Source organism: Perissodus microlepis, chromosome 12, assembly GCF_051167445.1.
Source record: "Perissodus microlepis isolate ML-2025 ecotype Zambia chromosome 12, ASM5116744v1, whole genome shotgun sequence".
NCBI classification, from domain to species: domain Eukaryota; kingdom Metazoa; phylum Chordata; class Actinopteri; order Cichliformes; family Cichlidae; genus Perissodus; species Perissodus microlepis.
The window spans coordinates 26,203,314-26,228,557 of NC_140472.1; the positions used below are offsets into that span (position 1 = coordinate 26,203,314).

General features: G+C 38.8%; 4 protein-coding genes across 8 annotated transcripts; 1 reads left to right on the plus strand and 3 right to left on the minus strand.

Annotated features, from left to right (window-relative positions):
* Window positions 1-23: 23 nt before the first annotated feature.
* dynll1 (dynein, light chain, LC8-type 1) lies at window positions 24-2,173 on the minus strand. 2 transcript variants are annotated; one of them, XM_084945905.1, is made up of 3 exons: window positions 2,041-2,173; window positions 1,148-1,286; window positions 24-440 (listed from the first exon to the last, which is right to left on the minus strand). In XM_084945905.1, the coding sequence occupies exons 2-3, from the start codon at window positions 1,277-1,279 to the stop codon at window positions 303-305; spliced, it is 270 nt and encodes an 89-aa protein (XP_084802031.1). In that variant the 5' UTR covers window positions 1,280-1,286; window positions 2,041-2,173; the 3' UTR covers window positions 24-302. The 2 variants fall into 2 exon arrangements, with proteins under 2 accessions (XP_084802031.1, XP_084802032.1); XM_084945906.1 differs by having other exon boundaries at window positions 2,045-2,157.
* A 680-nt stretch (window positions 2,174-2,853) lies between these two features.
* On the minus strand, window positions 2,854-8,534 carry polb (polymerase (DNA directed), beta). Its single transcript, XM_084945903.1, has 14 exons — window positions 8,320-8,534; window positions 7,954-8,011; window positions 6,825-6,891; window positions 6,349-6,423; window positions 6,163-6,221; window positions 5,983-6,032; window positions 5,632-5,683; window positions 5,274-5,328; window positions 5,112-5,184; window positions 4,958-5,028; window positions 4,787-4,873; window positions 4,576-4,643; window positions 4,122-4,261; window positions 2,854-3,945 (listed from the first exon to the last, which is right to left on the minus strand). The coding sequence occupies exons 1-14, from the start codon at window positions 8,378-8,380 to the stop codon at window positions 3,851-3,853; spliced, it is 1,011 nt and encodes a 336-aa protein (XP_084802029.1). The 5' UTR covers window positions 8,381-8,534; the 3' UTR covers window positions 2,854-3,850.
* Window positions 8,535-8,778: 244 nt separating this feature from the next.
* On the minus strand, window positions 8,779-12,502 carry enkd1 (enkurin domain containing 1). 3 transcript variants are annotated; one of them, XM_084945902.1, is made up of 8 exons: window positions 12,319-12,502; window positions 11,829-11,913; window positions 11,000-11,155; window positions 10,593-10,768; window positions 10,348-10,503; window positions 10,129-10,271; window positions 9,863-9,999; window positions 8,779-9,323 (listed from the first exon to the last, which is right to left on the minus strand). In XM_084945902.1, exons 2-8 carry the CDS (start codon window positions 11,911-11,913, stop codon window positions 9,163-9,165), a joined length of 1,014 nt encoding a protein of 337 aa, XP_084802028.1. In that variant the 5' UTR covers window positions 12,319-12,502; the 3' UTR covers window positions 8,779-9,162. The 3 variants fall into 3 exon arrangements, with proteins under 3 accessions (XP_084802028.1, XP_084802025.1, XP_084802026.1); XM_084945899.1 differs by having other exon boundaries at window positions 10,931-11,155; window positions 12,319-12,494; XM_084945900.1 differs by lacking the exon at window positions 12,319-12,502 and adding an exon at window positions 12,162-12,312 and having other exon boundaries at window positions 10,931-11,155.
* Window positions 12,503-14,022: 1,520 nt separating this feature from the next.
* On the plus strand, window positions 14,023-24,420 carry vdac3 (voltage-dependent anion channel 3). 2 transcript variants are annotated; one of them, XM_084945637.1, is made up of 10 exons: window positions 14,024-14,147; window positions 17,740-17,855; window positions 19,126-19,197; window positions 19,430-19,479; window positions 20,449-20,601; window positions 21,160-21,212; window positions 21,294-21,521; window positions 21,645-21,795; window positions 23,276-23,333; window positions 23,441-24,420. In XM_084945637.1, exons 2-10 carry the CDS (start codon window positions 17,744-17,746, stop codon window positions 23,530-23,532), a joined length of 969 nt encoding a protein of 322 aa, XP_084801763.1. In that variant the 5' UTR covers window positions 14,024-14,147; window positions 17,740-17,743; the 3' UTR covers window positions 23,533-24,420. The 2 variants fall into 2 exon arrangements, with proteins under 2 accessions (XP_084801764.1, XP_084801763.1); XM_084945638.1 differs by lacking the exon at window positions 17,740-17,855 and having other exon boundaries at window positions 14,023-14,147.
* The last annotated feature ends 824 nt before the right edge of the window (window positions 24,421-25,244 follow it).

The following is a 25,244-nucleotide window of genomic DNA, read 5'->3' on the forward strand; positions in this document are numbered from 1 at the left end:
GAGTGAAATGACCACAGCAGGCATTGGACCCAAACAGCTTAACAGCTACACTTTAATTAAAAAAATGACATGTCTAATGTAACAAGACAAAAATAAATACAAGTGTTTCATCTCTTTAACATGGCCACGTTTTAGTTTTTAGTTTGTTTTTTTTTTGTTTTAAATCTTCAAAAACAACAAAGTAGAAAGCAGCACAGAAAAAGGCAGCGGCCCCTTGCCAAGGAATGATAAGTGCCTTTTGTGGAGTCAGTCCGTATTGTATATGGTCAGCTGGTGTCGGGAAAACGCTTTCCCCTCCCCTCTCAGCCAGACTTAAACAGCAGAATGGCCACCTGACCCAAGTAGAAGTAAATGAAATGCTTCGTCTCATGAGTCACGTAACTGCCAAAGTTCCTCCCAACGATGCAGTGCCAGGTTGGGTTATACTTCTTGTCGAACTCCTGGGTAAAACAAAAAATAAAAAAAATATTTTTTTTTTTTTTTTTTAAAAGTGCACAAATGTTAAGCGGGTAAGACAATGCCTGCAAATCCTATATAAGACAAGGTGATGGTCAAAAGTCTCGTTTTGTTTTCTCTCAAACAGGTGAAGATTTCTTGCACTGATTACATTGTAGTAAAAATTATCTGACCATATCATGAACCATATTTTCAGATTATTCTAAAAAAAAAAAAAATAAAAAAAAAAATCAAGAAATCCAATTTAAGCCCCCCCCCCCCCCCCCAATCATTGGGCAGGGGTAACGGAAAGCACTGAATTTGGAGAAATACACTGGGTGTCCTAGTGTGACAGCTAAGTTTAGATGACATTTTCCACCCATTCAAGGTAAAATATCTGGTCAGATACAAACATATACAGAAAGAGCTGCAAGAAATCACTGATCCCAAATTCCTTATGATATTGGTTTCTTTCCCTACACCACAGAGCTAAAGAATGTGGGCATGAGGCTTCTGAAGGACAGACAGTTCGAGAGGAACAGGTTTCCTCAGGAAGAGAGGAAACAATTGCAAATACCAGGCAGGGTGTGTAACTTGCAAAGATGCACAGGATGGTTGAGTGCAAAAATAGCCTCAGTCTTCCAGATTTTGCCTGCATGCTTAAGTACAGCCTAGTTTGTGCTTTTTAAAAATGTTTTCTGTTTAGCTTTACCTTTTTAATATACGCAGCGATGTCTTTCTCGATGTTGTACTTCTCCAGGGCCTGAGTGGCACACTCCACGGCGTCCTGCTGCATGTCCTCCGACATGTCGGCATTTTTGATCACTGCCTTTCTGTCAGACATGGTTGCCCTGGGAAACCAAAACACAGCGGTGAATTCATCATCCTCACAGGCACACTGGCACGCACACAATACCGCTGACTGGAGAGCCTGAGCATCCTAAGAGTCCTCATCATCGTCTGACTCAAGCCTTTAACTGCTTCAAGACTGTAGCGACAGAATAATAAGGGGAAAAACGCTTATTTTAGTGACGACGCCGGTATTACATAATACCTGATACATAATATTTGAACTAGCTTTTTCTACGAGTGTTGCATAACTTCAATCAGCTGCAGGCTCGCTGGACGCGCGCTCTGCGTAGTTTCTATGGAGACGCAGGACATTGCGATTATATAGTCTCACATTTTCCGAGATTTCAGCCACAAGCCTGTGAAATCAGACTGCACAAATTAAACCACATTGCTTCAACTGCCCTACGTTAGAAAACAGTGAGAACGGACGCCTGTCGCTATCTACTTCGGGGCATAAGTTATCAAAATAATACATCCACAGCTCCCGTTAAAACGTAACGTTTGTAAAAAATAGTACTTAATCTGAAGTAAGGTGTCAACAGTAGAGTGGTTTCCTAGCAAACACATGGCCACATGCACAAGCGATGATGATGCGTTAATTAGCTCAAGCACCATAACTAGCTGATCATTCATCCCGAATAAGAAAAAAGGTGCAAACATCAGTTAACGTTACACGCAAACATCACGGCTTCAGTAACATTTGCAAGATATTTAATTAAAATCAAATTTCTGCATGCGAATTGGTTGATTTACCTACTAGTCTCTCGTATACTGTTTCTCTAGTTTTAAAGAGATGACCGCTCCTGAAGTGACAACTCCCGCGAAGTGGTTGACACAAAAGTAATGTGGGTGTGTAGCGGTAAGAGACTGCTGGCTCGACGAGTTCCGATTGGCTGATATTAATGCACAAAGCGCCAACATTGGCTGACTCGAGCCTATCTTGCTGGTATTTCTGCTTGCATTTTATTTCAACCCATCATGCCTTGCGGTTGCTGCTGTTGCCGTGGCAATCGTTGTAAATAACTTATACCACCATTAGGATTTACGACCAATTAATTTACCTCTTTTACAAAAAAAAAATAATAAAAAAAAATCACAATTAAGTTAAAAAATTTCATTTTTCTGTCGTTTAAATTGTTTTGTAAGAGAAATAAAAAACAAACCAAAAAACGTAATGCCAGAGTACTTGAAACGTCTTTCTAGTCGTCTTATCGTCGTTACGACATAATTATCTCTAAATTATTTACTCATATTTACAGTAACCTAACATAATTTAACTTAAAACCTACGAAATAAAAACAAAACAAAACAAACAAACAAAAAACCCTGTTGTATATAAGGGGGGGAAACAAACGAACAAAAATAGCCCATAAAAACAGTTTTTGGTAAATGCAACGTACCTGGGAAAAGTTGCCTGCAGTAAACAAACCATAATCGTTGAAAATATGGCTTTCAGCTTATATCCCAAGGGTTATAACACGAATATGGTATATGAACTATTACCTAGTGATTTACATTACATATTTTAAATGTTATAATAAATATAAATAAATAAAAATACACATATGGTTTTTGTATTGTATTTACTACACTCATACAGAAAATGAACAATTTGCATTAACCTCACAAATCCTTTTTTTCTTAAATATTTTCTGACACGTTTGAGTAAACATGTAAAAAATATTGTTAAGTTGTTAAGTTTTATCTTAATTCAAATATTCAAGTTTTGCATCTTTAGTCTATCCCCTTTCAAAAACAAAGCGTTGAAGATATGATTGTGGTAACCTTCACTACATAGATTTGTTTCACACAAAATAGATTACTCAACTCTACCAGTGCAGTCACACAGCAATGGAGTAAAACAAACATACAAACGAAAACCCCACCAAAACAACTAATTTGTCAGAAGACTTCAATGGCAATTTTGTCCCAAACCAGTTGTATTTGTAAATAACCAGCCTAGCCTGTGAATCATAAATTCCTTGCATGTTCCCTTATAATTTCCAATTGGTCTGCCCAAAGTAGAAAACAAAAATACAATAATACATAAAAAACTATAATTTAAAAACCTTGCACAACTAAAGCAAAGTGTTAAAGAGCACCATTGTCGAGGAGAATGCTCTGATGACCACAGTCTTCATCGTTTGTGATGTTGAACAAATGTAACAGGAGCCAGTCAACAGTAATTACTTCTTGCAGGTCATTATCCTTTTTTTGGCTTATCAAAAATTAAAAGGTACATATGAGGTAAAATAAAGACATAATAAATTACTACTGAACATGATTTTAAAAATCTGTTTAAAAACTGATGCAAATGCCTGACTGTGAAGAATTAAACCTCAGGTAATTTTTTCTTTCAAAGCATTGTCATGTTTATATCACAATATCATGACTGGGGAAGAAAATAAAAACAAATTAAAATGGTTTCACATTATTTTCTATAAATGTCATGGCTAAGCAGGGAAAAGAGTAACACACCAGGAAACATTTATTTTTTTAGTTCTTTTCTTTTAAGAGAATTGTGGCTTTAATTCCAGATCTAACTGTAAAGCTGTCCTTTGCTTCACTCGCTGCGATCCTTCGGCTCTCTGTATTTGTACTGGATGTAATCAAAGATGTCTTTCTCACTATCCACCAACAGAGGCTCCCCTGCCATACCTACAACAGAAGCACAAAGGAAAACAGCTCATGTTAAAAGCTTATAGTATGAATCACTGGTTGGTGATGAATTATATATATGTTGCTCAGAGCTAGAGAAGAGTTCAGGAAATTCAGTTTTTTTTCCTGTTGTTTTAGTCGTTGTTGTTTTTTCTTTTTTTGGAACTAATACTCACCAGTGACCCCCAGTGGTCGTATAGTGTACTCATTGAGAGTGAAGCCCTTCTCCAGTGCGTGGGTCCTCATATTTTTGTTGAAGATGTCACTGCCAGTAAAATACAAAACTCCACAGTAGTACTGATCCTTGGGAATTAACCTTTGAGAATAAATAAAAGACTGTCAGTGAGCAGGAACAAACTACATGTTAAAATATCAAATACAAAAATAGGGTTGCCTCTTTACTGTCTGTGCTGAATAACTGGGAATGCCTGGTACTTGAAAAACAGTACTGGCAATGTTTTAATTACAGCATCACAAATAGATCCCATAAATACACAAAATTAAACATAAGAGCATAGTGCTTAATTATGATTACACATAATCTTGACAAAGAATCCTGAAGCAACAAAATGAATCCCATGAGCCTATATAAATGTTTCAAATGTAAATGACCAATTTAAAGAAGGGCACCTAATGTCAATACGTCTGTGAAGGTATTCCTCGTCATCCTCATCATTCTGCTGCAGCTGGCAGACTCCCTAGAAAAACAAGATCCAGAACATCATGACCACAGTCATGCGCTACAGCGACTGGGTGCAGTTACAGTACTAACTACATTACAAATCAGTACATCAAACTCATACCTCCTTCAGTAAGACAGAAAATAAACAAGATGCCTCACCATGAACTTGGTGTCTCCTTTGGACAGTGTGTCAGTCACAAACCCGATGGACTCCAAATGCTCAACCACAGCATGAAGGAGCTTTGGCTGCAAAACAGAAACAGAAGAAAAAATAAGATTAAAAAGACATGTCACCCTGTAATTAAACTGAGTGATGGAGTTAAGTCTTACCTGCTTCTCAGTCTGAGAGGTGTAGTTTGGATGGGTCAGCAAAATATCAATATCACCACTCGATGCAGCACCTGGAAGTTATGAACAGTATTAAAAAAAGGCTGAAGTGGTATTGCAACCTAAAACCTATGGACCAGTAACTTGATAAGAGTACCTCTCCTGTAGCTTCCACAGATTGTTCCAATATATTCTTGATCAACTTTCTCCAACTCTCCAAGAATAAGAGTCTGGGTAAATACAAGAAATCACAGTGTAAGAGCAGTCTGTATGAAAAAAAGCATTTAAAGATATTAGAAATATAAAAATGCTTGATCACCTCCATCTTTTCCATTTCAGCTCTTGGAATCCTTTTCTCAAACTCTTCAAAGTACCTAAAGACAGCAAAAAACTACTTTAATATCTGAAACATTTTTTCAATATATTTAAAATACATCAAACATTTAGAGATCTTGGGTGCCTGAAAAGAAGGCAACTAGACTTCTTCAGGTTTGTGAAGATGTTTCAGATCCAAGAGTCTTCTTCAGTTCTGAAATATTTGATGGAAAGTCACAGGTATTATGTGCCATGCGACTCTTACGCAGATATTTTAGAACTGAAAAAACCGTAAGACAACCATGATCTGGATGACCAAGAACCTACAAGACAACATCTGGAGAACATTTAGTCACACTTACTTCAGGCCAATCTGTTGATGATGGTTTAGCTTGTGCTCGATCTTTTTCAAATCTAAAAAACAAACAAAAAAAACAAAATCAAGAATCCTTCTCATTGAAATTTATTTTATATTTACTTATTTTTTGGTCTTTGCCTTTTTTTCTGGATTGTAAGTAGAGAGGACAGGAAATTAGAGAGGAAGAGAGGGAAAGAAATGCAGCAAAGGGCCACAGGTCAGCTTGAACCTTGCCTGCTGCGTTCTAGCCATGTGGCGTGTGGTTGCCTGCTCACGGCACTAAGCTAAAAAAAAAAATTATACTAACCACACAAAATATGCATCAATTTTAATTTGAGGCAAATGCTACACAAACCTTCTAAAGTCTTCACCCCTTCTTCAACAAACTTCCTTGCAGCAGCAGGTCTGAAGTGAACATAAAGCACATACAATGTTACAACAGAAAGTGAATAATATACTTGGTATATTTTAATTTTGAATATGAACATATAATTTTTTTTATCATAAGTACAGACTGAACAACCAAACAACATACCCAATTCCAGTAACTCTGGTGAGGAAATTGATGGAAGAGCTAGTGTCATCGTTTCGGATCTGTTGGAAGATATAAATGTAGCGCATTAGTCGGTGTAATAACTCAGTACATATACATAAAAATAACTATTAAAAAATTTTTTTACAGTGTGACATCAGTAATGTGATCTCACATTCTTAGACTCACCTTTTCCAGTTTCCTAAGTTTGCCAGTTTGCAGAAACTCATCAATCTTCTCTGCTATTTTAGCTCCAACACCATCCTGTTGAAATGTGACAACAATCATGAGGCTGCTGCTCAGCAGTGTGATCTTCAGTGATTATGTAAGATGTGCAGAGAAGCTGTTGACAAACAGGCTACAACAGAGGCCATCACATAAACAGCAGCATGAGCACATTAGTGGTAGGCCAGATAAATAATGATGGGGGTGCTGCCAGGTTTAACAATGTCATTGTGACAGTGAAAGTCACAGATTTTAAAGCACATGGAGAGGATCAAAGATGTTCTCTGATTTGACAACATGCAAAGAGAAATCTGCTGTCCTATATGCCAATTCTTTTGTTAAGAAAGAAGATATTTCTTTCATTTATATTTTTTATCTATCAGTCTGCCAATGACAACAGATACATACATACATACATACATACATACATACATACATACCAGTTTCTTGGCCTCTTCTCCACTTTTGATTTTGTGAGGGTACTTAGAAATCGTAGATGCTGCTTTCCTAAGCACAGAAAAAAGGGACCGTATAAGTCTTAGCAAAAAAACATATATAAAATTTAATTAGGCCACTTTTTCTTTAGGTTAATTTCTTTTATATCGTAAGTGTAAACATGACAATGCTATTCTACTTAGTGTATTGTATATTAAATTAACAATGTATCATGTACACCAAGCCAGTGATACAGCATACAGCAAAAACCTAATCATAAATCCAGGAAGTTTATCTTGCACTCGATGCTTTTCTGGTGGACTAGAACACTAGATCATACTTCTCCTATTATAGTTTATCTTAATTGGCTCACTGCAAAATACAAAATCAAATTTAAAATCCTTTTAAGTCCTGAATGACTGGACTCTATCCTATTATGTCAGCAGAGTCCTTCACTCTCGGACTGGAGGCTTACTTGGCTTACTGGACCCTAAATAACAAAATTGTAAAGATTTCAGCCATCAGCCCCTTTCCAGTGGAATCAGCTTCCAGTTTTTTTTACTGAAGAGACAGTCACCCTCTCCACTATAAAACCGGATCAGGTATCAGTTTTGAACCATTTCTTAGTCACGCTGATGGAGGCTCTGGCTGCTCTGGGGCTTCCCATGATTCAGTTAACCTCTTTTAACACTTTATGTGTTATATACCACTAATGCATGTTATGATTCCTTTTTTACCACCTCCAAGTTCCTGTTGTTGTAAACAGGTCACTACAGACAGGCTCCCTGAACCTAGTTCTACTGGAGGTCTTTTTGGAGGTCCCCCTGTTAAAAGGGGGTTCTTCCTGTGAAGTGCTGCTTATCCGATCATGTGGGGTTCACTCTAATAATGTAGTTTTTAGCAACAAAAAAAAGAGTCATTTCTCTTAACTCTAAGTGTTTTAAAGAAATTTTAATTCAATAAAATGTTTCTTTTAGCATGAGTCTATTCTTAGTCATATAAATGCGGTAATCTTCAATATGGGGGCGTTGTACTAACACCATCATTTATGGCTGAGTGGACGTAATACACTTGAAACGCTTGTTTTATGAAGACCAGTGACTGGGACAGGTTTTCGCATAATTATGAGCTTACCTGTATGCATTGTATTTGTGTATTGCTCTGTTGACATTTTTCTCGTAGTTGGCCAATTCTGGAAACAGAGGCAATGTTAGGACAATGCAAGACTTCACATTTCCCTCATGCTATTTTAATCTTCTGCCAGTTCAGCTGAAGGTAGAAGGCATTTAAATGACAAGGCAGATAGCGAGCGAACCAAATCACACGTGTAAGTAATCCAGATAACTAGATCCAAGAACTATAACTCCATATTTAAAATATTTTGATACCCGCTACTCCTGCACAGTTACTTTACCAGCACGGTGGGTATTTTTATTCAATAACAGAACCCAACTTCCATGCTAGCTACGGTTAGCTGAGTTCAACAATCTCTTAACGTACCGACGAGAAAGTCTGTTATTCCCTCATTTAGGGACTCCTGTGGCGCTTTCCTCTTGCTCATTTTGAATCTGACAGTCTCTCAAATAAACGCTGGAAAGATATATGGGCGTTTATGTAGGCACGAGAGCCTGAAGCTCGTTTTATTTCCAGCTAGCCTCCTACTAGCAGGTTAGCTTAGGCTAGCTCTCACGCCAAACAATGAACGATAACGTAGAGGGGGCGGGGCGTGCGTAAAACGTCATCGTTAGCCACAGCGTTCACATCTGCTTCAGCTAGTATAATTATAGTATAAATGTGACACAAAATGAATCGGAACAATCGAAAATCACTGAGTTCTAGTGTGTTTCTCTATTTATTCATGAAATGAAATTAACTAAAAAAAAAAAAAGCTGTAGTGTATTGTTTGGTAGGTTTTAATATTCCACGTTACAGAAATGATGTAAGTACAAACACAATAACTTCACAAAAATGTTCTTTATTATAAATTATTAGCAGTCACAATCATAAGTCATTAGCACATCCATACAAAAGAAATGACATCTCAGCAAATGACACCTAAAGATGTTCTGATGGTAAGTTTGGACAATATCTGCCTCTCTTTTCTACATACAAGTGAGCAGCATGTATAAAGGACAAGTTTCACGTAAGAATCTTATCACTTCAATAATATTTTGTTTTTTGTATTTTGTAATAAACTTACAAAATGATTTAATCACATTTGAAAAATTAAAAATTTCACAACAATCAGTGTAATGTTACCTAATGCAACTAAAAAAATGAAAGTTAATCTCAATAAAGCAATACATTTACTTAGCCACTTCCTTCCCTCCTTTTCCTCGTGTGTTAGGAATCTATTTTTACAAAAACTCTGTCCCTGGAGAAAATTTTTATGGCTTCTTCAATTTCAGAAAGTCTACAGTCAAGTTGGGCCCGGCGTGAGCGAATACTCAGATTGTCAGCTTTGAGAGGCAGGGAGAGCAGCTCGGTCACCAGGGAGCGGTGGGCTGAAGAAAAAAAATGTCAGAAACACATAATTAGTGAGGCAAATACTGGTGTTCATTCTGTACTATTTACTGTACTTACTAAGCTGCTGTTATTATGATGGATGGCTGAGCACTGGAGGAAGAAATAATAGGCTTTTCAACAGACTGACAGCCCAGTCTTTTCCCTCCCCCCTTTTTTTTTCCTACAGCAGTGGATTAGTTTGCCATATTTATAGTCCAGATTGTTTGGCCAAACTGATGAAAAATCAAACCAAGAAAAGAATTTTACTAGAAAAAAAATTGTCTCTGCAACTTAAAGGTGGTGATCCAACAACAACTAAGCCTTGATACACGCTTCATAAAAGACTTCCTGGATTTCTCAACACACACTCCAAAGGCTCAGCCACCACATCCCATCACTAGATTTTAGGACTAATGTACAAGCAGTACACACACACACACAACACTGCCAAGTTAAAAGCACTGTGTAGTATCTTTAGAGATCACGGGCATTCCCGTGGCAGTTATCTACATGTATGAATGTAAGGGAGGAATCATACTCTCTTTTAGGGACTTCAGAGTCTCCTGTCTCTCATTCTCAGGCATCAAGGTGTGTCCAGTTGGGACCGTAGGATCAGGAGTATTCCTCCTCCTTTCTTCTTTCTCTTTACGCCACTGCTCCTTCCTTTCCTGAAGGCTATATTAGTGTCAATGTCAAAGGGCAGAGAAAAAAAAAAACAAGGGTGTCAGAAAAGTCAAAAGTATCTAGTGGTGAAATATCATGAGCATTAAGCACACTGACACTGGAGGTTTCAATAACACTCACTATTGAGGAACCTGGCCCTTGACTGCACTGGGTACAGGCTTATCTCTGAGGTTTGTCAGTGACTGGGACCGCCGAATCACAGTTTTTCCTGCAGTCCGGGCATTATGTTTTATGAAGTCTATTGTCTGACCTTGAACCTGTAACTGCAATTTAAACAATCTATAGAAGCATGTTTAAAATGTAGATGTGAACTTCCAATAAAACTTTAGCAATTCTCACTTGCAAGTCCAGGTCCTGTGTAGAGTTGCAGGAGGCCCGACGCTGCTCAGCTACACGTGAAGTTTTGGACTGTGGCCTTTGTGGGGAAGCAGACCCACCATAGGAATGCGCCTTCAGAAAGTTTTGACACTGTGGCTTAACACTTGGACTGGAAACCTTCATAAAAGAAACAGACTGGTCAAAACCTGATGAGGAAAAATGAAGTGCTCACGGACGGGCATCTTTCACACAGATATGCTTCTTGCCTGCAGCTGAGCCATCACCCTCGATGGGACATTCTGGTATTTTGAGGCGGTCCAAAGAGCTTTAACTGGAACAGCGCGTGATTGTGCTCTCTCAGCCTCCTGCTCTTTGCAACGTTTCTGGATCTCTCGCAGTCGACGGACGTTCTCTTTACCAAAATCATGCATCACTCGCTGTTCTGAGGGTAAGAAAGGCTGTCTTAATTTTCTTTTAACAAATGCAATCATTCAAATTCATTATTTTCATGCTTTCTATAATAAGATGCTAAAAAATACCAAAAGCTAATACATCAGTGTTCAATCTTAATAACTAGTAGTTTTAAAAAAACCCAAACACTTACTCTGTTTTGGAACAGGAGAGATAGAAATACTGTCTATTTTTAGTAATTCCCCTACAACCCCTTTCTGACCTCGTTCCAGGATATGGGTAGCATTGGGGCTGATGCGGGGGTGTTGTGCTGGGGTACGAGCACTGTAGCAACCTGGGTACAACACAGGATCTGGAGCAAGGGGCCCTGAAAGCAGGGCCAAAGTACCATCATGGTTTCCCTCTAAACGACCCCGAGCTTGAGGAGAAGAGAAAAATAAAATAAACTTGAGCTAGAATTATTAGAGTTTAATATTTGTTGCAGTTTTTAAGTATTTTGGGTAGCTTTAAGCCTTTATTATGATTTATTATAAATATTTAGCTTTCCATTTTAGTTTATTTGAAATTACTGAAATTTTTATATCCAAAGTGGGCCTGGTCATTTCAGTTTAGTTTTTATTAGTTTCAGTGCCATTCCTGTCCTAGAAAACATGCACTAAAAATCCACTGTGTATTTAATTTTGATCATAATTATAGATTTTTTAGTTTTCTTTTCTTAAGTCCAATTTTCATGGTTATTTGGTCTGGATAAACCAAAAATATTGGTTTATCCAGACCAACTCACCCTATGGCTCTTTAACTTTGTCTCCAAACCATTCAGCCTGAGCTGACCCTCTGATGGACTCATTTCTAATAAACAAACATCTTCAGCTGTGCACCCTCGAACTTGGCCTCCTGTCTTTTTGTTAGTGCCACCATCTTCAAAGTACAAATCATAGCAGGTCTCATTACTATCTTATAAACTTTCCTTTTCACTTTAGTTGCCATCCTTCCATCACAACCCCCCAACTCATATCTCAATGCTGCAATATCTAAACAAAGGATTGTGTGAAAAAAAATTATTACACCACAGTCACGTGGCTGCACCCCACCTGAAGCTGGTCGCTTGTAGTACTGGGGAAACAGAGAAGGATCCGGGGGAATTGGCCCAGATATAGACGAAGGTCCCTCACACATCTGAAAAAGACGATGTGAATTATTTGCTAATGTTACTTAAAAACACGTAAGACTGCTGATTTAATTTGGCCTGCACCTTTCTAATAAAAAGTAATTAACCCAACTCGTATAGACTATACAGAAGAGCAGCTTCTGTACCTAATTCAGCTGATCGGAATACAGTGATTCTTCAGAATATAGTAGTGGAAATACACGTTCTTCCTCTGTTTCAGGGCTTGCTAAAGGCTAACTATTGCTATGTTAATTACCTCGTTGTAAAGTTATCTCCTCAACACCTTTTCTTTCGACGTATTCAGGATAAGATACAAAACACGCACGTGTTTAGTCACGAATAACTTGCAGGTAATCTTAACGTCATTGCAACCAGCTCCATTTAGGCTAAAGAAGAGACGGAAATCTATTTACCTCTGTCCCCTGTTGTTTATCAGTTGATTGTTTTCACGCACGCTGATGACGCCGAGGTCTCGGCACTTGTTGCAGTACTCCTCACCATGGCAACGGAGCAGGCGCACACAGAAATAGAGCAGCCGGGCAAATATTATTCATCGAAAAGCGTATACAGTGATCAAATTCCTGAAAGAATAAGACAAAGACAAAGCGCCGGGCTTCTTAAAACACAATAGTAACTGTAATCAGAACTAAAACCTCTAAATCTAATGGTTTCTGCAGTTTTAAACCTTTAATCCTGTCGCTTTGTATAAGGAGGTATGGTGACCCTGCGTGTTGTCTTTCAGGATCAGCAGTACTCTCTTCTAATTAATTATCGAGCTACACTCAAATCTTAACAATTCCCCTAATCTTAGCTAATGCAAAAATAAATATAAATATGACCAAATGCCTGTCAGAGCGTACAGCCTAAGTACCAGTTTGCCTGACATGCTTAACTCAGGGTTTATAAACCCAATCATTCGAAGGGGACATTAGGTAGAGGTCATTGTCATTGACTCCAGAGTGCACTTCTAGTAAATATAGCAGTTTCACAGTTATTATTCTCCCTTTTTTCCAGCACTACAGAGGCTTTAACAGTATGAATAAAACTTTTCACTAAGGTACTTGGACTGAGAGTATGTTTACCACATTTCTTTGTTACTGGAGTCCATGAACTTTAACAAAAATATGAAAGGTTAGTGTTTGTGGAATTATAGAAACAATTATTCAGTGTAGCAACCCTAATTTTCTAATATAGTATACACTTATATAAACAGAGTACTATAATAAAGCCACATGCCGTTTTCACCAAATATGACATGATTTTCTTCCCTATTTCTTTTTTAGATGTTTTCATTATTATTATTGTTATAATAATAATTGCCAAGAACAGACTAATTTTCCCCAGGATAAAACAAATTATTTGGATGGATAAATGAAACGTTTTGTTATGATCTCCATTTTATACATGCCCTTTGTGAGTTCCGTCCATGTGCACTGGGCTCTCCTGTAATAATATCCATTTCTCAGTTACAGTATTTTTAGCACCCAGATCTTCATTCTGAAGGTATATACCCAGAAACATATAATCTTACTTTCTCAGGGAATTTCACAATTAAAGACCACACAGATCACCATGTGTCCAATAGTCTTTAATAAAAGGGAAAAAACCCCAAAACAAAACATGGTAGCAGTTTGTACTTTGGGTTTTGGATTTTGGGTTTCAGCAGAAAGGGTGGGTGGGGAGTGGGGTTGAAGTATCGCGTTATTTCTGAGAGAGGCGTAATAAAGCATTAAATCTTATCAGATTCTTCCAACCAAACTCCCTCTATTTCTGTGAGCTGGTACATTTACACTGAAATCTCTAAATTATTGTCTATTCTCTCTCAGGCATTAGAATTATATATCCTTTCTCCCCTCCATTTTCTCTTAATGTATGAAGCTGACCGTGTTTAAATATTTAGAAGACTCTTATATACACTGGAATTACTAACCTCTCAGACCTCTTAGTTACATTTTTCAACATATCAACATATTTTTCTCTATTTCAAATGCTGCTGGGCATTAATTTATTCTCTAATGAATGATTAGGCCTGTGTGCGTCATGGACACAATGTGCATATTGCAAACATTTTATAATAAAAGAGAGATTTGGTGCCCAACGTCACTTGCACAACGGCCCCGCCCTCTGCTGGAGGTCTGACCTGCGCCTGCTCAGTCTGGTTCCCTCTGCTTTCTTCTTCACTGTGCTCCGCTGCAGCGAGCAGTCCTTTGAAACTCTGCAACACTCCGCTACAAAACTAAAGGTAAGCTAAGCAAGATTCTTTTGCAAGTCCCTTATTTTCTTTTATTTTTAAGGTACTGTTTTTTTCCTGCATTGGTAGTTGTTGTCAACAACCGCTTGATTTTTAGTGAGATATGAGTCACACATGGGTGGGAGTAGCCACCGCAGACGGCTATGCCAAGGTTTTAATGCCAGTTCGGGCCTGTGTGTTCCCATAGTTAGCCAAAATTAACTATCATAAAACATCCTCGAAAAACTGAAGTTTAGCCCTCTTCCCAAAACTTACCACGAGTGTTGACGGCATGCAGCGAAAACAACAAAACAAATTTTTATGAGCGATAATAAGTGCGATTTATTGCACTGTTGTGCTGCAACATTTGAAATACACAACTTAAAATAGAGATTGTGCTTTAAAAAAAAAAAAAGGAGATGTATATGAAAGGGTGGACGCATCTGGCCATGAGCATGTTCGCTAAGGACCGGGGGACGGGAGACCATAAATCTAGTTTAAACGTCTTATCTGTGTGTTTGTTAAGAAATACAAAAGAACATTAACAACTAGCACCGCTATCTTTTGTCATTGATTGTAACCTGTTGTTCAGACTTTCCTTCCTGTTCAATTATAGAATCTTATCCTTGCCAATGGCCTAGTGAGACACAGAGTTTTATTAGGTTATTTGGATAAAGCAATCAGTGAAAGTGCTATCAGCCGATATTTTGATAATCATGGCTGTTCATTGTTATTGGCATCGGTGTGTGTTATGTAGAAATAAAAAGGATAACTGGGTTAATTTAGAAGTGGTGTCCTCACATGGTGTGTTTAGCAGAGTAGTTCAGAAAACGTGGTTCACACCTATCTCAGCACTTTCTGCAGCACATGTAGCAGGAGCTGGTGCAAAGTCTAGTGCTGTATTTAAATTAAGTTGTTAACTAGATAGTGAAAAGCACTGCTGGAAACTATAAAGATGGCCTTTAAATGCCTTATTGTGTCACTGTTAAAAGATATATTAATGCCACTATTGGATGATGCAAGCATTGTATAAACTAAAGCTACTTATAAACACATGCTTACACACAGCAGAAGTCTTTTTGTTGTCACTGTACACATTAAAACCCATTAAAAGTGACTCTAATGCAGGACAGAGCTGCATATTTCACTTTACGTTTAAGCTATAACTTGACTGCACTTCACCTTATCTCTCACAAACATTCCCTACATTATGGCACACACACACACACACACACACACACACACACACACACTCTCTCTCTCTCTCTTGGTTTGGTTATCTGTACGCTATGCTAGAGTTGTGCAACTGCCTAATTGCATATTTGACACCCTTTTATGGCTTGTTATTGGATGCAAATGTCAGAATTATTCCTTTCATTTAATCCTGCAGACGATGCCAGTTCAACTTGAGGGGTTAAAAATATGTTAAATATGCTCAGATTAGATATTTAGATGTTTTTATATTTCACAGTGTATTTAAGAGAAGAAACAACACTCAAATTAGTCAGCTGAAAGGAAGTGCAACATCGGGGCGACTGTGGTTTTGGGGGGTTGGGAAGCTCATCTTGTAACCGGAAGGTTACCGATTCGATCCCATGCTCTGTCTGTCTTGGTCGTTGTGTCCTTGGGCAAGACACTTCACCTACCGCCTACTGGTGATGGCCAGAGGGGCCGATGGCGCGATATGGCAACCTCGCTTCTGTCAGTCTGCCCCAGGGCAGCTGTGGCTACAACTGTAGCTTGCCTCCACCAGTGTGTCAATGTGAGAGTGACTGAATAGTGCAATTGTAAAGCGCTTTGAGGGTCTCGAAAAGTGCTATATAAATGCAATCCATCATCATCATCATCATTATTATTATTATTATTATTATTATTATTATTATAAACATTGGGAATTTGTGCTGCTCGCAAATTGAGCAGTATGTACTAAAAGCATGTTGCGTTGGACAGTTCTATGGATTTTTAAGTCATTTAACATTTTGTTTGTGTTCAAATACGTCCATGTCATTTATGTGGGGTCATCTTGACCTTTGCGCTTATTCCAGTCTATCACCTGCCTACAGCTTGCATATAATTACGTATGCGCATCGTAAGTAATACGATGAGTGGCAGGTGTTTGTGCATAAACACACTGTGCTGGTACTTAAAAAAAAAAAAAAAATAGGGATCTTAATAGGCTGAACCTGGAGGAGGACACATGTTAAAAGCCAAGTCACATGTAATTCAGTGTCATGTTCACATGGGCTAAATTTAGAGCTGCGACTTGGTGAGGAAACTAAGGGAGGGGGGGGGGATGGACTGTGTGGAGAATGTCTGTCGGGTGGAATGACAAAGACAGATTGGGAATTGCATGTGGTCTGGCACGTAGTTGCTGAGTGTCTGGGAAATGAATATTGAGACCACAGGTGATGGATTTGTATTATGTGAAAATGATGACAATGTTAAGATAACGCAAGCTTTATTTATCCAAAAGTTGGAGTTTTTTTTAGTTTAAGAGTCAACGTTTTAACTCGGGGGTTGATAGAAAATAGAATAATTTTATTTCAAACATGCAAATATAATTGAAATAACAAGAGGAAAAAAAAACAAAAGTTAAAAATCATCAAGTTTTCATGTATATATCTATGTCTGCAGAATGTATGTTCGAAAAGGAGTCTGATGAAGTTTACACTTTTCCTGTTCCTTCCCCCTTATTTCAAATTTCATTGCTTACAAATCCATATCCAGAATTCAGCATTATTTGATCCATATATGTTTAACTATGTACAAGTCTAACACAACATACACAAATAAAACCATTTTCAGCACGTAAACCAGAACAACAACAAATTACATGTTTACATAAACCAAGCACCCTGTGTTTAACACCCGCTTAATCACTGAGCTTATTTTATATCTATGAGACAAACGCCTTAATGAACACTTAAACTTGGGTTACTCTGGCCTTGATCTATTAAAAAAGAAAAAAGGACACAATGAAAATATTAGAAAGCTAGAGGAGAATGAGTGAATATTGAACATTCATTTGTCACATAACACCAAAAAAAGAGACTTTTACTGTTGGATTTATCACAAAGTTGGCCATAAAAAAAAAAAAAAGTTGGTGTCTACTGCATTTGCTATTCCCCCCCAGACTCTGTTAAGTAGCTTTGCATTATTCACACTTTCTTCAACTGGGCTTTGGTGCACACATTGAGTTCATCTGTTTAAGCATCTTTTCCCCATTTGGATTTGGAGAGGGGTTATTGTAAATATAGATCTCTGTAGGTGATGTGCCAGACTTTAAGGAACCTGGCATTAAAGTGCATATTTATCTGTGTGATTTACTTTCATGATTTGTTCTGTTTTTTTGTACTTTTGTGTGCGGGATGGAGGAAAAAGTATTTCAAAAGGTATTTTCACGTCTACACACAGGCCAGGTTTGCATGCAGTGCACAGAGTGCTCTGGTTTACATCAGTTAGGTATGGCTACAGTAGCTGTAACATGTTGTGAGCCACTTTCAAACAAGAGTTTGTATTGTGTGATGATGCTGTTAATTAAAGTGGCGAAGGACTTCTTGCCAAAAGTTTCCCATTGTCCCTCCTTTTACTTCTCCCTCTGAAGAGTCATGGCACAGAATGTTGGGATTGTACTGCAGCAGGACATGCCAGGAAAAGGCAAACATGCAGAAAACAAAGACCACTGTGTGACGTGTCAGAGCCACGCACCAAAGGGACATGGTGAGTGGTGTGGGGGGTTACATGTAAAAACACAGATGGATTATCATCAGGGTCCCTGGATTGCATGTTGGTTTCATTACAGGGAGAGAAGGGGTCTTTGGGTCTAAGCGGTTTTCATCTGCTTTCAGTTATCTTTTTTTTTTTTTTCTTCTTCTTCTTTTTTTTCCCCAAGTGACAGCATTTGATCTGTCTGCAGTGGCTCAGTCATGCACGTGTTAGCTGCATTTCCCATCTTCTGTAGAAGAGACCAGTTAGGTGAGGGTGCAGGAGCCACAAAAAGATGTGCTGGTAGTAAAATATTAAACGCTTATTAAACACTTATAGGATATAAGTCAATGCCAAAGCTGTCTTCTTCACAGACACGCGCACACTGACCCATGGGACACTGATGCCTCTGAAACACTACAGTGCAGTGCAGTGGTGTGCAGGAGTGGTAGTTGCTGACTAACCAAACCAGCCACTGCTTGTGCTGGCTCTGCTGCAGTGACCTGGCCGCAGTCTGCAAAAAAATATGCTATGTTGATATTTGTTCACAGTAACGATGCTATTTTTGTTCATTCTGCAACAGCTGTTGCAAAAATAAGACTTGTATACTGTCCTCAACTAGGGAAACAGTTTCATTGGTTTAACAACCTCTGCTGCTTGCTCATGTACTGCTGCTAGGCAATCAATAGGGTTTCTGTGGAAGATAGAGGGGGAGGAGAGGAGCTATAACCAGCACCCAGACAGCCCCCCTACTGGCTTGTATTGATGTGTAATGATTGTTGGTGAGTAGATGGTTGATCGAAAATGCTGTTGGCGGTGCTGTCAGCGTGTGTGTGTGTGTGTGTGTGTGTGTGTGTGTGTGTGTATGGCCTCAGAAGTGCTATTTGCATTGCACAGCACAGCTTCCAGTGCAGAGCTCTAAAATTCATTTTGTGTTAGCATCTTGATTTATTTTATTTTTAATTTTTTAAAGGGACACTCTGCTATTGTTTCTGTATCCATTTAATCTTTGTTGAAAAACTACACCATATGTGCTTCAGTAACGATTGAAAGCTCATATTGTGCTATTCTACATGGCACAAATGTTTCAGGGGTTGAGGTATGAAAGGCAAATGTGTGATCCAACAGATTTGTACTTTAACCCAAACTGGAAAGCTAGAAATGTGCATATTTAGTGCTCTGCTGGACAGACTTTTAAATCTTGCAATTTCCCCAGTGTTGTAAAAGTGTATGGTGTATGTGTGTCACTGCTGTGATTAAACTATTTGTACATTTCTTTCCTCAGGCACAATGGCCGTCCCTCCTGCATACTCGGATCTGGGAAAATCTGCCAAAGACATCTTCAGTAAAGGCTTTGGTAAGTGAAGAAATCTACTTAACATGCATATGTAACTTCTGCTCTTCTGTTGCTATCATACTGAAGCTGTTTGGGCACAAACTATGGTCCAGGACTAATTTTCAGAGAATGCTTTGTGTGCTCTGTGCTGCAGGTGTCTATTGTTCTTCTGACCGGTGCAAAGAGATTATTTTTACTGCCCTTCCTGGTAATATATGTATTTTTTTAAAATATCCTAATTTCTTTTCCACAGGCTATGGAATATTGAAGCTAGATGTTAAGACCAAGTCTCAAAGTGGAGTTGTAAGTATTACTGTTGTCACTGGATGTGTTTAAATTTAGTTTCAAACGTCTTTCTAAGCACTTAGATGTAGAGCAAAGGTCTGACTCACGGCTTTGGAGGTCTTCATGTCAGAGTGCCTGACGTGCCTCTACATACAGAGTCAGCAGAGAAACACTCTGTCGAATGAGTTTATTCCTTACTCTCTCCTCTGAAGCAGCATGTTCTATCACGAAGGGAAAGAGTTTCACTAAGACGTGCTATGTATCTGTGTTGCCATAAACCGGTTACCATAGTAAAACCACAAATGAGCTCTTGCATAGTTTTCCAAATCTGATCCAGCTTTAAGCCTCACTCAAAAAGCATTAAAAAGACATCCACTTTTACTTTTTGTAGCTCTGGTTTTCATTTTCCCAGCAAGCAGTCAAACTGTCACATGTAGACTGTGGTTTTCCCTAACTTCCTCTGTTTTCTCTTTTCTGTGCTTCTTCTTTGGATGCTCCTGTCAGATGGTAAGAGTGGGAGAGTGAGTGTGTGTGCATATGTAATCATTAAACACAGGTGCACTGCAGGGTGCAAGAGTGATAGCAGTGTGTGTTTGTGTGCAGGCTTTCTGCCAACTATTTCTTTGCAGTAATGGCTCACCTAAGTGACAGCATTACCCCAACCGCAGCTGTAATAGCACTGATCGTTAAACACTCATGACCAGCCTCTCCCTCACAGTCCTCAGTTTACCTTCCCAGCTCACTTCTTCATCTTAAAGGTGTAGATTTATTTATTTATTTTTAAATGTATTTATTTTTTTTGAATAACCAGTCATGCAACCCTGTGAGGGATTGTTTGGCAGAGGAACAGCCAAAAACGTAATGCTTGTTATCCCTGTCTCCGTTTCCCCCCCGGCCTCTAGTGTCTTTAGCTGTGCTCTGATGTCTCTTTCTACTTTCCCTTCCACCTCATCTTCCCCCTCATTACTCGATCCGTCTCTCCTACAGGAGTTCACCACTTCTGGCTCCAACAACACAGATACAGGGAGGTCTGGAGGCCACCTGGAGACAAAGTACAAAATGAAAGATCTGGGGCTCACCTTCAACCAGAAGTGGAACACTGACAACACTCTTACAACAGAAATCACGTTGGAGGACCAGGTGAAGTCAAACAAACAGGAATTTTTATTTATTTATTTTTTTGTAAGGAGGGGCAAAATAGCATTAGTGTATCTACTAAAAACCTCAGATGTGTTTAAATCTCATTGACCTCTGCCTCAAGGTTAGAGGTCAGAGGTCATGTTTTCTGAAAATATTGTGAATGTGATATCTTGAGAACTAGGCAAATGTAGGGTTTTGAAATTCATACCATAGGTGCATCTACTGGGAGGCTGAGCTGCCAGTATTATATTTTTATTTTTTTATTTTAATAAAAAATAATATTATTACTGATTGGCTGCTCCTCATGACAAGAAATTTGGATAGCAAGTGTGTGGCTCACGACTAAAACTTTGTGTCTGTGATGACAATATTAGAGACATCTGCTCTCATTGACATCAAAGAGTAGAAAAAAAACAAAGTTTTGAGTGTTTGGATGATGGTGATAAGTACCTACCTCTTTAAAACATATACGTATGACAGAAAATAAGGAAAGGTTTAATAATATGTGGTGGCTAATATTTCAGTACTTAATGTATTAAGTCTTCTGTCTATCTGTAGCTGGCTAACGGCCTGAAGCTCGGTCTGGACACGTCATTTGTGCCGAACACTGGGTAAGAGTAACGCTCTGTTGTTCTCAGGTTTTTTAATAAATGTTCTCAATAGGACATGTGTCTAGTAATTACGATCTTTAGCAAGAAGAGCGCCAAACTGAAGACCAGCTACAAGCGGGACTTTGTGAATGTGGGCTGTGACCTGGACTTCGACATGGCTGGCCCCACTGTCCACACAGCGGCTGTGCTTGGCTTCGAGGGCTGGCTGGCTGGTTACCAGATGGCTTTCGACACTGCCAAATCTAAACTCATCAAGAACAACTTTGCCCTTGGATACAAGACTGGTGACTTCCAACTTCATACCAGCGTGTGAGTCACTACAGCACAGCACAAAGAAGCAGGAAACCTTTTTTTTTTTTTTTTTTTAAAGTTTAGAGGTTTTGTTGTTTTTTTCCCCTCAGTTCTTAAATTGTGTTTGGTGTTGTATTTCAGTAATGATGGCACGGAGTTCGGTGGCTCCATTTACCAAAAGGTGAACAGCAACCTGGAAACAGCAGTCAACCTAGCCTGGACAGCAGGCAGCAATAACACACGCTTTGGACTTGGAGCCAAATACCAGCTGGATAAGGATGCATCCCTCTCTGTGAGAACTGACAAAACATCCTGCACACGTCTAACATGCTAAAATACATAAATAAATGATACATTTTCACTGCTAGCTAATCACGCTATAATTTTTATGGGACTCTGCTGGAGGTTTGAGTTAAATGTACAGCGGTATTCAGGGGTGGCACAGTGCTGCAGTGGTTAGATCTGTTACTGCATAACAAAAAGGTTGTGGGTTCAAATCTGCTGTTTGGCTGGGGGTTTTCTGTGTTGAGATTCCCTGTTATTTATGTCTGTGCATGCATTGTCTCTGGATATTCCAGCTTCCTTTGACAGTCCAAAGTCATGCATGTTAGTTTAGTTGGTGTTGCTAAATTGGCTGAAGGTGTAAGTGGTTGTCTGTTTCTGCGTTGGCCCTGCAGACTGGTTTTACTCTGCCATGTGCTCAGTGACAGCTGTGATATGCTCCAGCAGCTAAGAAAATTCATGAATGGATGTGTTTCAGTATGCCCACTATGGCAGTTACTGTTTTGGTACAATAATATTGGGTAGTAAGCAGTAAGCATATGAGGCTGAAAACGAAAAGTGCCAGAGCTTTTGTAACGGTGGTGCCCAGACTCTGGAACTCTCTCCTTTGAGCTTGAGATCTGTGGATTTAGTGGTCTGTGAAGCTCTGAAGCTTTTTGTGATCTTTTTTTTTTTTTTTTTTTTTTTTTTTTTAAAATCTTGAAAGATGCTATACAAATAAAATTGTATTTATTTATTATGTAAGCATTGGGTGGACTGTGTAAATAATGAGTTAAGAAGCAAACTCAGTAAGCTGAGTTGAAATAAATGATATTTGACAATAAAATAAGGGATATGATTAAGCAAAATGTGAATGCTCTAAAGATGCCTCCTGCTAGACTTCAGATATTTTGATAATCACATGTCAACCAAAGACCACTGAACAGATTTTTATTAGCATTAATTCATTAATTAACTCATGAATTTACCTAAATGCATTTATTTATTTATTTACTGCATCTTTGCTTTTTTGTGAGTAAAGGGGTGCCGCTTAAAGTCTTCATCTGTTGATCACACCAGGCTCACAAAAAATGTTTATATTGTTGTTAATAAGTTACAATTAACAAAAAAATTACAATCCATACTTATTTTTTACCAAAAAAGTTCAATGACCAAAAGGATAAAAATGTTTTAACCCGTCCCAGAATCATCAAGAGATTTATACAAAAACTCTAAAATGTATGCTGGAGGAAGTCACTGGATACCATTCTTTTTAATGAGCATCCATCCAATAGTTGTTCAAATATTTGAATGTGGAACCAGCTGCCTACTGAGTCATCCCTACAGCTGCATGCTTCTCAAACATCATTATCTTACATCTCTGCAACGGTTGCCTGAGGCTGATTGATATTCATATTTATGATAAACTCCATATTATGTAACCTACTCCATCTACTCTCCTAATGCAGTGTTTATGACTATCTCACCTGATGATCTGTTTCTCCTCACAGGCCAAGGTTAACAACGCCTGTCTCGTTGGAGTTGGATACACACAAACACTCAGGCCAGGTTAGCCGGTTGACTTCTTAAAAAACCAAAAACATGTATTCTGTGATAACAGCCTAAAGAGGATCTGTATGGTTACATGATACACAATGTGACGCTCTTTCCTGCAGGAGTGAAGCTCACCCTCTCTGCTCTGATCGACGGGAAGAACGTGAACGCTGGTGGACACAAAATCGGCCTCGGTTTCGAGCTGGAGGCGTAAGGATTGAACAGGACTGGCAAGAGGAGAGGAAAGCAAACAAAGGAGAAGAATACACCACTATGGCCCCACTCAGCAACGCATCAACAAATCTTCCCTCTGAGACACACACACACACACACACACACACACACACACACACACACACACACACACACTTTGGCCTTAACCCTGAAACTCCAAACAGCCTCTAAGACCTCTAGTACTGTAATTCTAAAGCAAGGATTTCACAGTGTTATTGACATGACCCACACATCAGTTTTTAGCATATATTACCAGAGTACTGCATACAGTCTCGCAGCCAGTTTATTCAAATACCCCATTCTCTAAATACTGTGCTACTTCTCGGCTGCTTTGGCCAGACAAAGTGCACTTTTAATAGCATGTGTCTGAAGCACCCTGTCATTCTGTGTTATTCAGGCAGGTTTTGTTCAGATACTCTGGGATTTAGACATCAGTGAGATTGTTAGAGGGTGCTTGTTTTGGTATATTGTAGTTTTGTTGCACACTTTAAATGCTAAGGTTTTTTCTTTCTTTTGACTTTTCATTGTCATATTTACAACTGATGCAATAGAGGCTAGAGAGAAATAAGCAGGAAAAAACGGGTCGTGTGTCTGAGTGGACTGCTTTTGTTTCCACCATTACACCTAAATAAAACAGTTAAACACTGTGAGCCCTCACTTACCTAAAAGTTTTGTTTTCAGGTTTTGTTTGGTCAAAAAATTAGGATCTCTATATGACCTCTTTGTCTTGTCATGTTTTGTGTCCTGTAACTGTTAAACCTTGAGCACTACATTTCACTTTACCTGTGCTGTGCTTTGTATAGGAAGTTAGCCATCAGTTAGGACCTCAAACTGGCTTTATTGAATGAAATAAAGACTTTAAAACAGATTTTCAGTGGGTTTTGGCTTGGTTTTTTTTGCCCTGTACACCCTTAGTACTTCCATAGGAATTAAGAGGGGTAAGTAGTATTGGTCAAGTGCTGTTAATTAAATGCACATGATCAACTGATCATCAGCAAGTTTGACCACCCCTGCCAGGACAAATCCTCTGCTCTTGGTGGCACATAAGTTTGCAAAGTGACTTCAGAACAGACCACAAGACTCCTGGAACAATATCCTTTGGACCAGTAAGACCAAAGTGGAGATGTTTGCCCACAACACTACATTTGGGGAAGACGAAACGCAACATATCAGCACAAACGCCTCATAACTGTCGAGCACGGTGGTGGGAGGGTGATGAATTGGGCTTGTGGTGCAGCCACAGGATCTGGGAACCTTGCAGCCATCAAGTTGAATAAACCTGTGTATAACAAAGTATTCTAGTCACACGTGAGGACCTCTGAGAGCCAAAGCTTGGATGAGATAGTCATTCAAGGAGACAATGATTTAAAAGAGTCAAAGTAGAGATCTATACACAGAGCTGTGCAAAAACAAATGTTTTGCAAACCTCAGTTCCTCAAGAGACAATTGTATAGAAAAAGATTACTAAAGGAAGTAAGATGGAATACCTGCATTACTAGGTTACAAATTATTGCTGCTAAAAGTTCTACAGACTAATGAATCATGGGATGTACCAATTCTTTTCAGGGGATGGCAGAGTACTACAAGCACTAATTCTGTATATTATTTTTCTTAATCACAATAAAACAGTCAAGGCCATCAGCGTCCTCGTGTCCAAACAAATTATTTGGAAATGAAGCAAAGAAAACACCA

What these genes read in the sequence shown, in the direction of transcription:
- dynll1 (XM_084945905.1), bottom strand. Translation starts at nt 1,279, where the DNA reads ATGTCTGACAGAAAGGCAGTGATCAAAAATGCCGACATGTCGGAGGAC. An exon ending in TCGCTGCGTATATTAAAAAG is followed by an intron (nt 441 to 1,147) that starts GTAAAGCTAAAC and finishes TGTTTTACCCAG; the next exon opens with GAGTTCGACAAGAAGTATAA.
- polb (XM_084945903.1), bottom strand. Translation starts at nt 8,380, where the DNA reads ATGAGCAAGAGGAAAGCGCCACAGGAGTCCCTAAATGAGGGAATAACA. An exon ending in CTGTGGAAGCTACAGGAGAG is followed by an intron (nt 5,029 to 5,111) that starts GTACTCTTATCA and finishes CATAACTTCCAG; the next exon opens with GTGCTGCATCGAGTGGTGAT. An exon ending in ACGACCACTGGGGGTCACTG is followed by an intron (nt 3,946 to 4,121) that starts GTGAGTATTAGT and finishes CTTCTGTTGTAG; the next exon opens with GTATGGCAGGGGAGCCTCTG.
- enkd1 (XM_084945899.1), bottom strand. Translation starts at nt 11,913, where the DNA reads ATGTGTGAGGGACCTTCGTCTATATCTGGGCCAATTCCCCCGGATCCT. An exon ending in AAGGGCCAGGTTCCTCAATA is followed by an intron (nt 10,000 to 10,128) that starts GTGAGTGTTATT and finishes ACACTAATATAG; the next exon opens with CCTTCAGGAAAGGAAGGAGC. An exon ending in TCTGAAGTCCCTAAAAGAGA is followed by an intron (nt 9,324 to 9,862) that starts GTATGATTCCTC and finishes TTTTTTCTTCAG; the next exon opens with CCCACCGCTCCCTGGTGACC.
- vdac3 (XM_084945637.1), top strand. Translation starts at nt 17,744, where the DNA reads ATGGCACAGAATGTTGGGATTGTACTGCAGCAGGACATGCCAGGAAAA. An exon ending in CCAAGTCTCAAAGTGGAGTT is followed by an intron (nt 19,480 to 20,448) that starts GTAAGTATTACT and finishes TCTCTCCTACAG; the next exon opens with GAGTTCACCACTTCTGGCTC. An exon ending in TCATTTGTGCCGAACACTGG is followed by an intron (nt 21,213 to 21,293) that starts GTAAGAGTAACG and finishes TACGATCTTTAG; the next exon opens with CAAGAAGAGCGCCAAACTGA.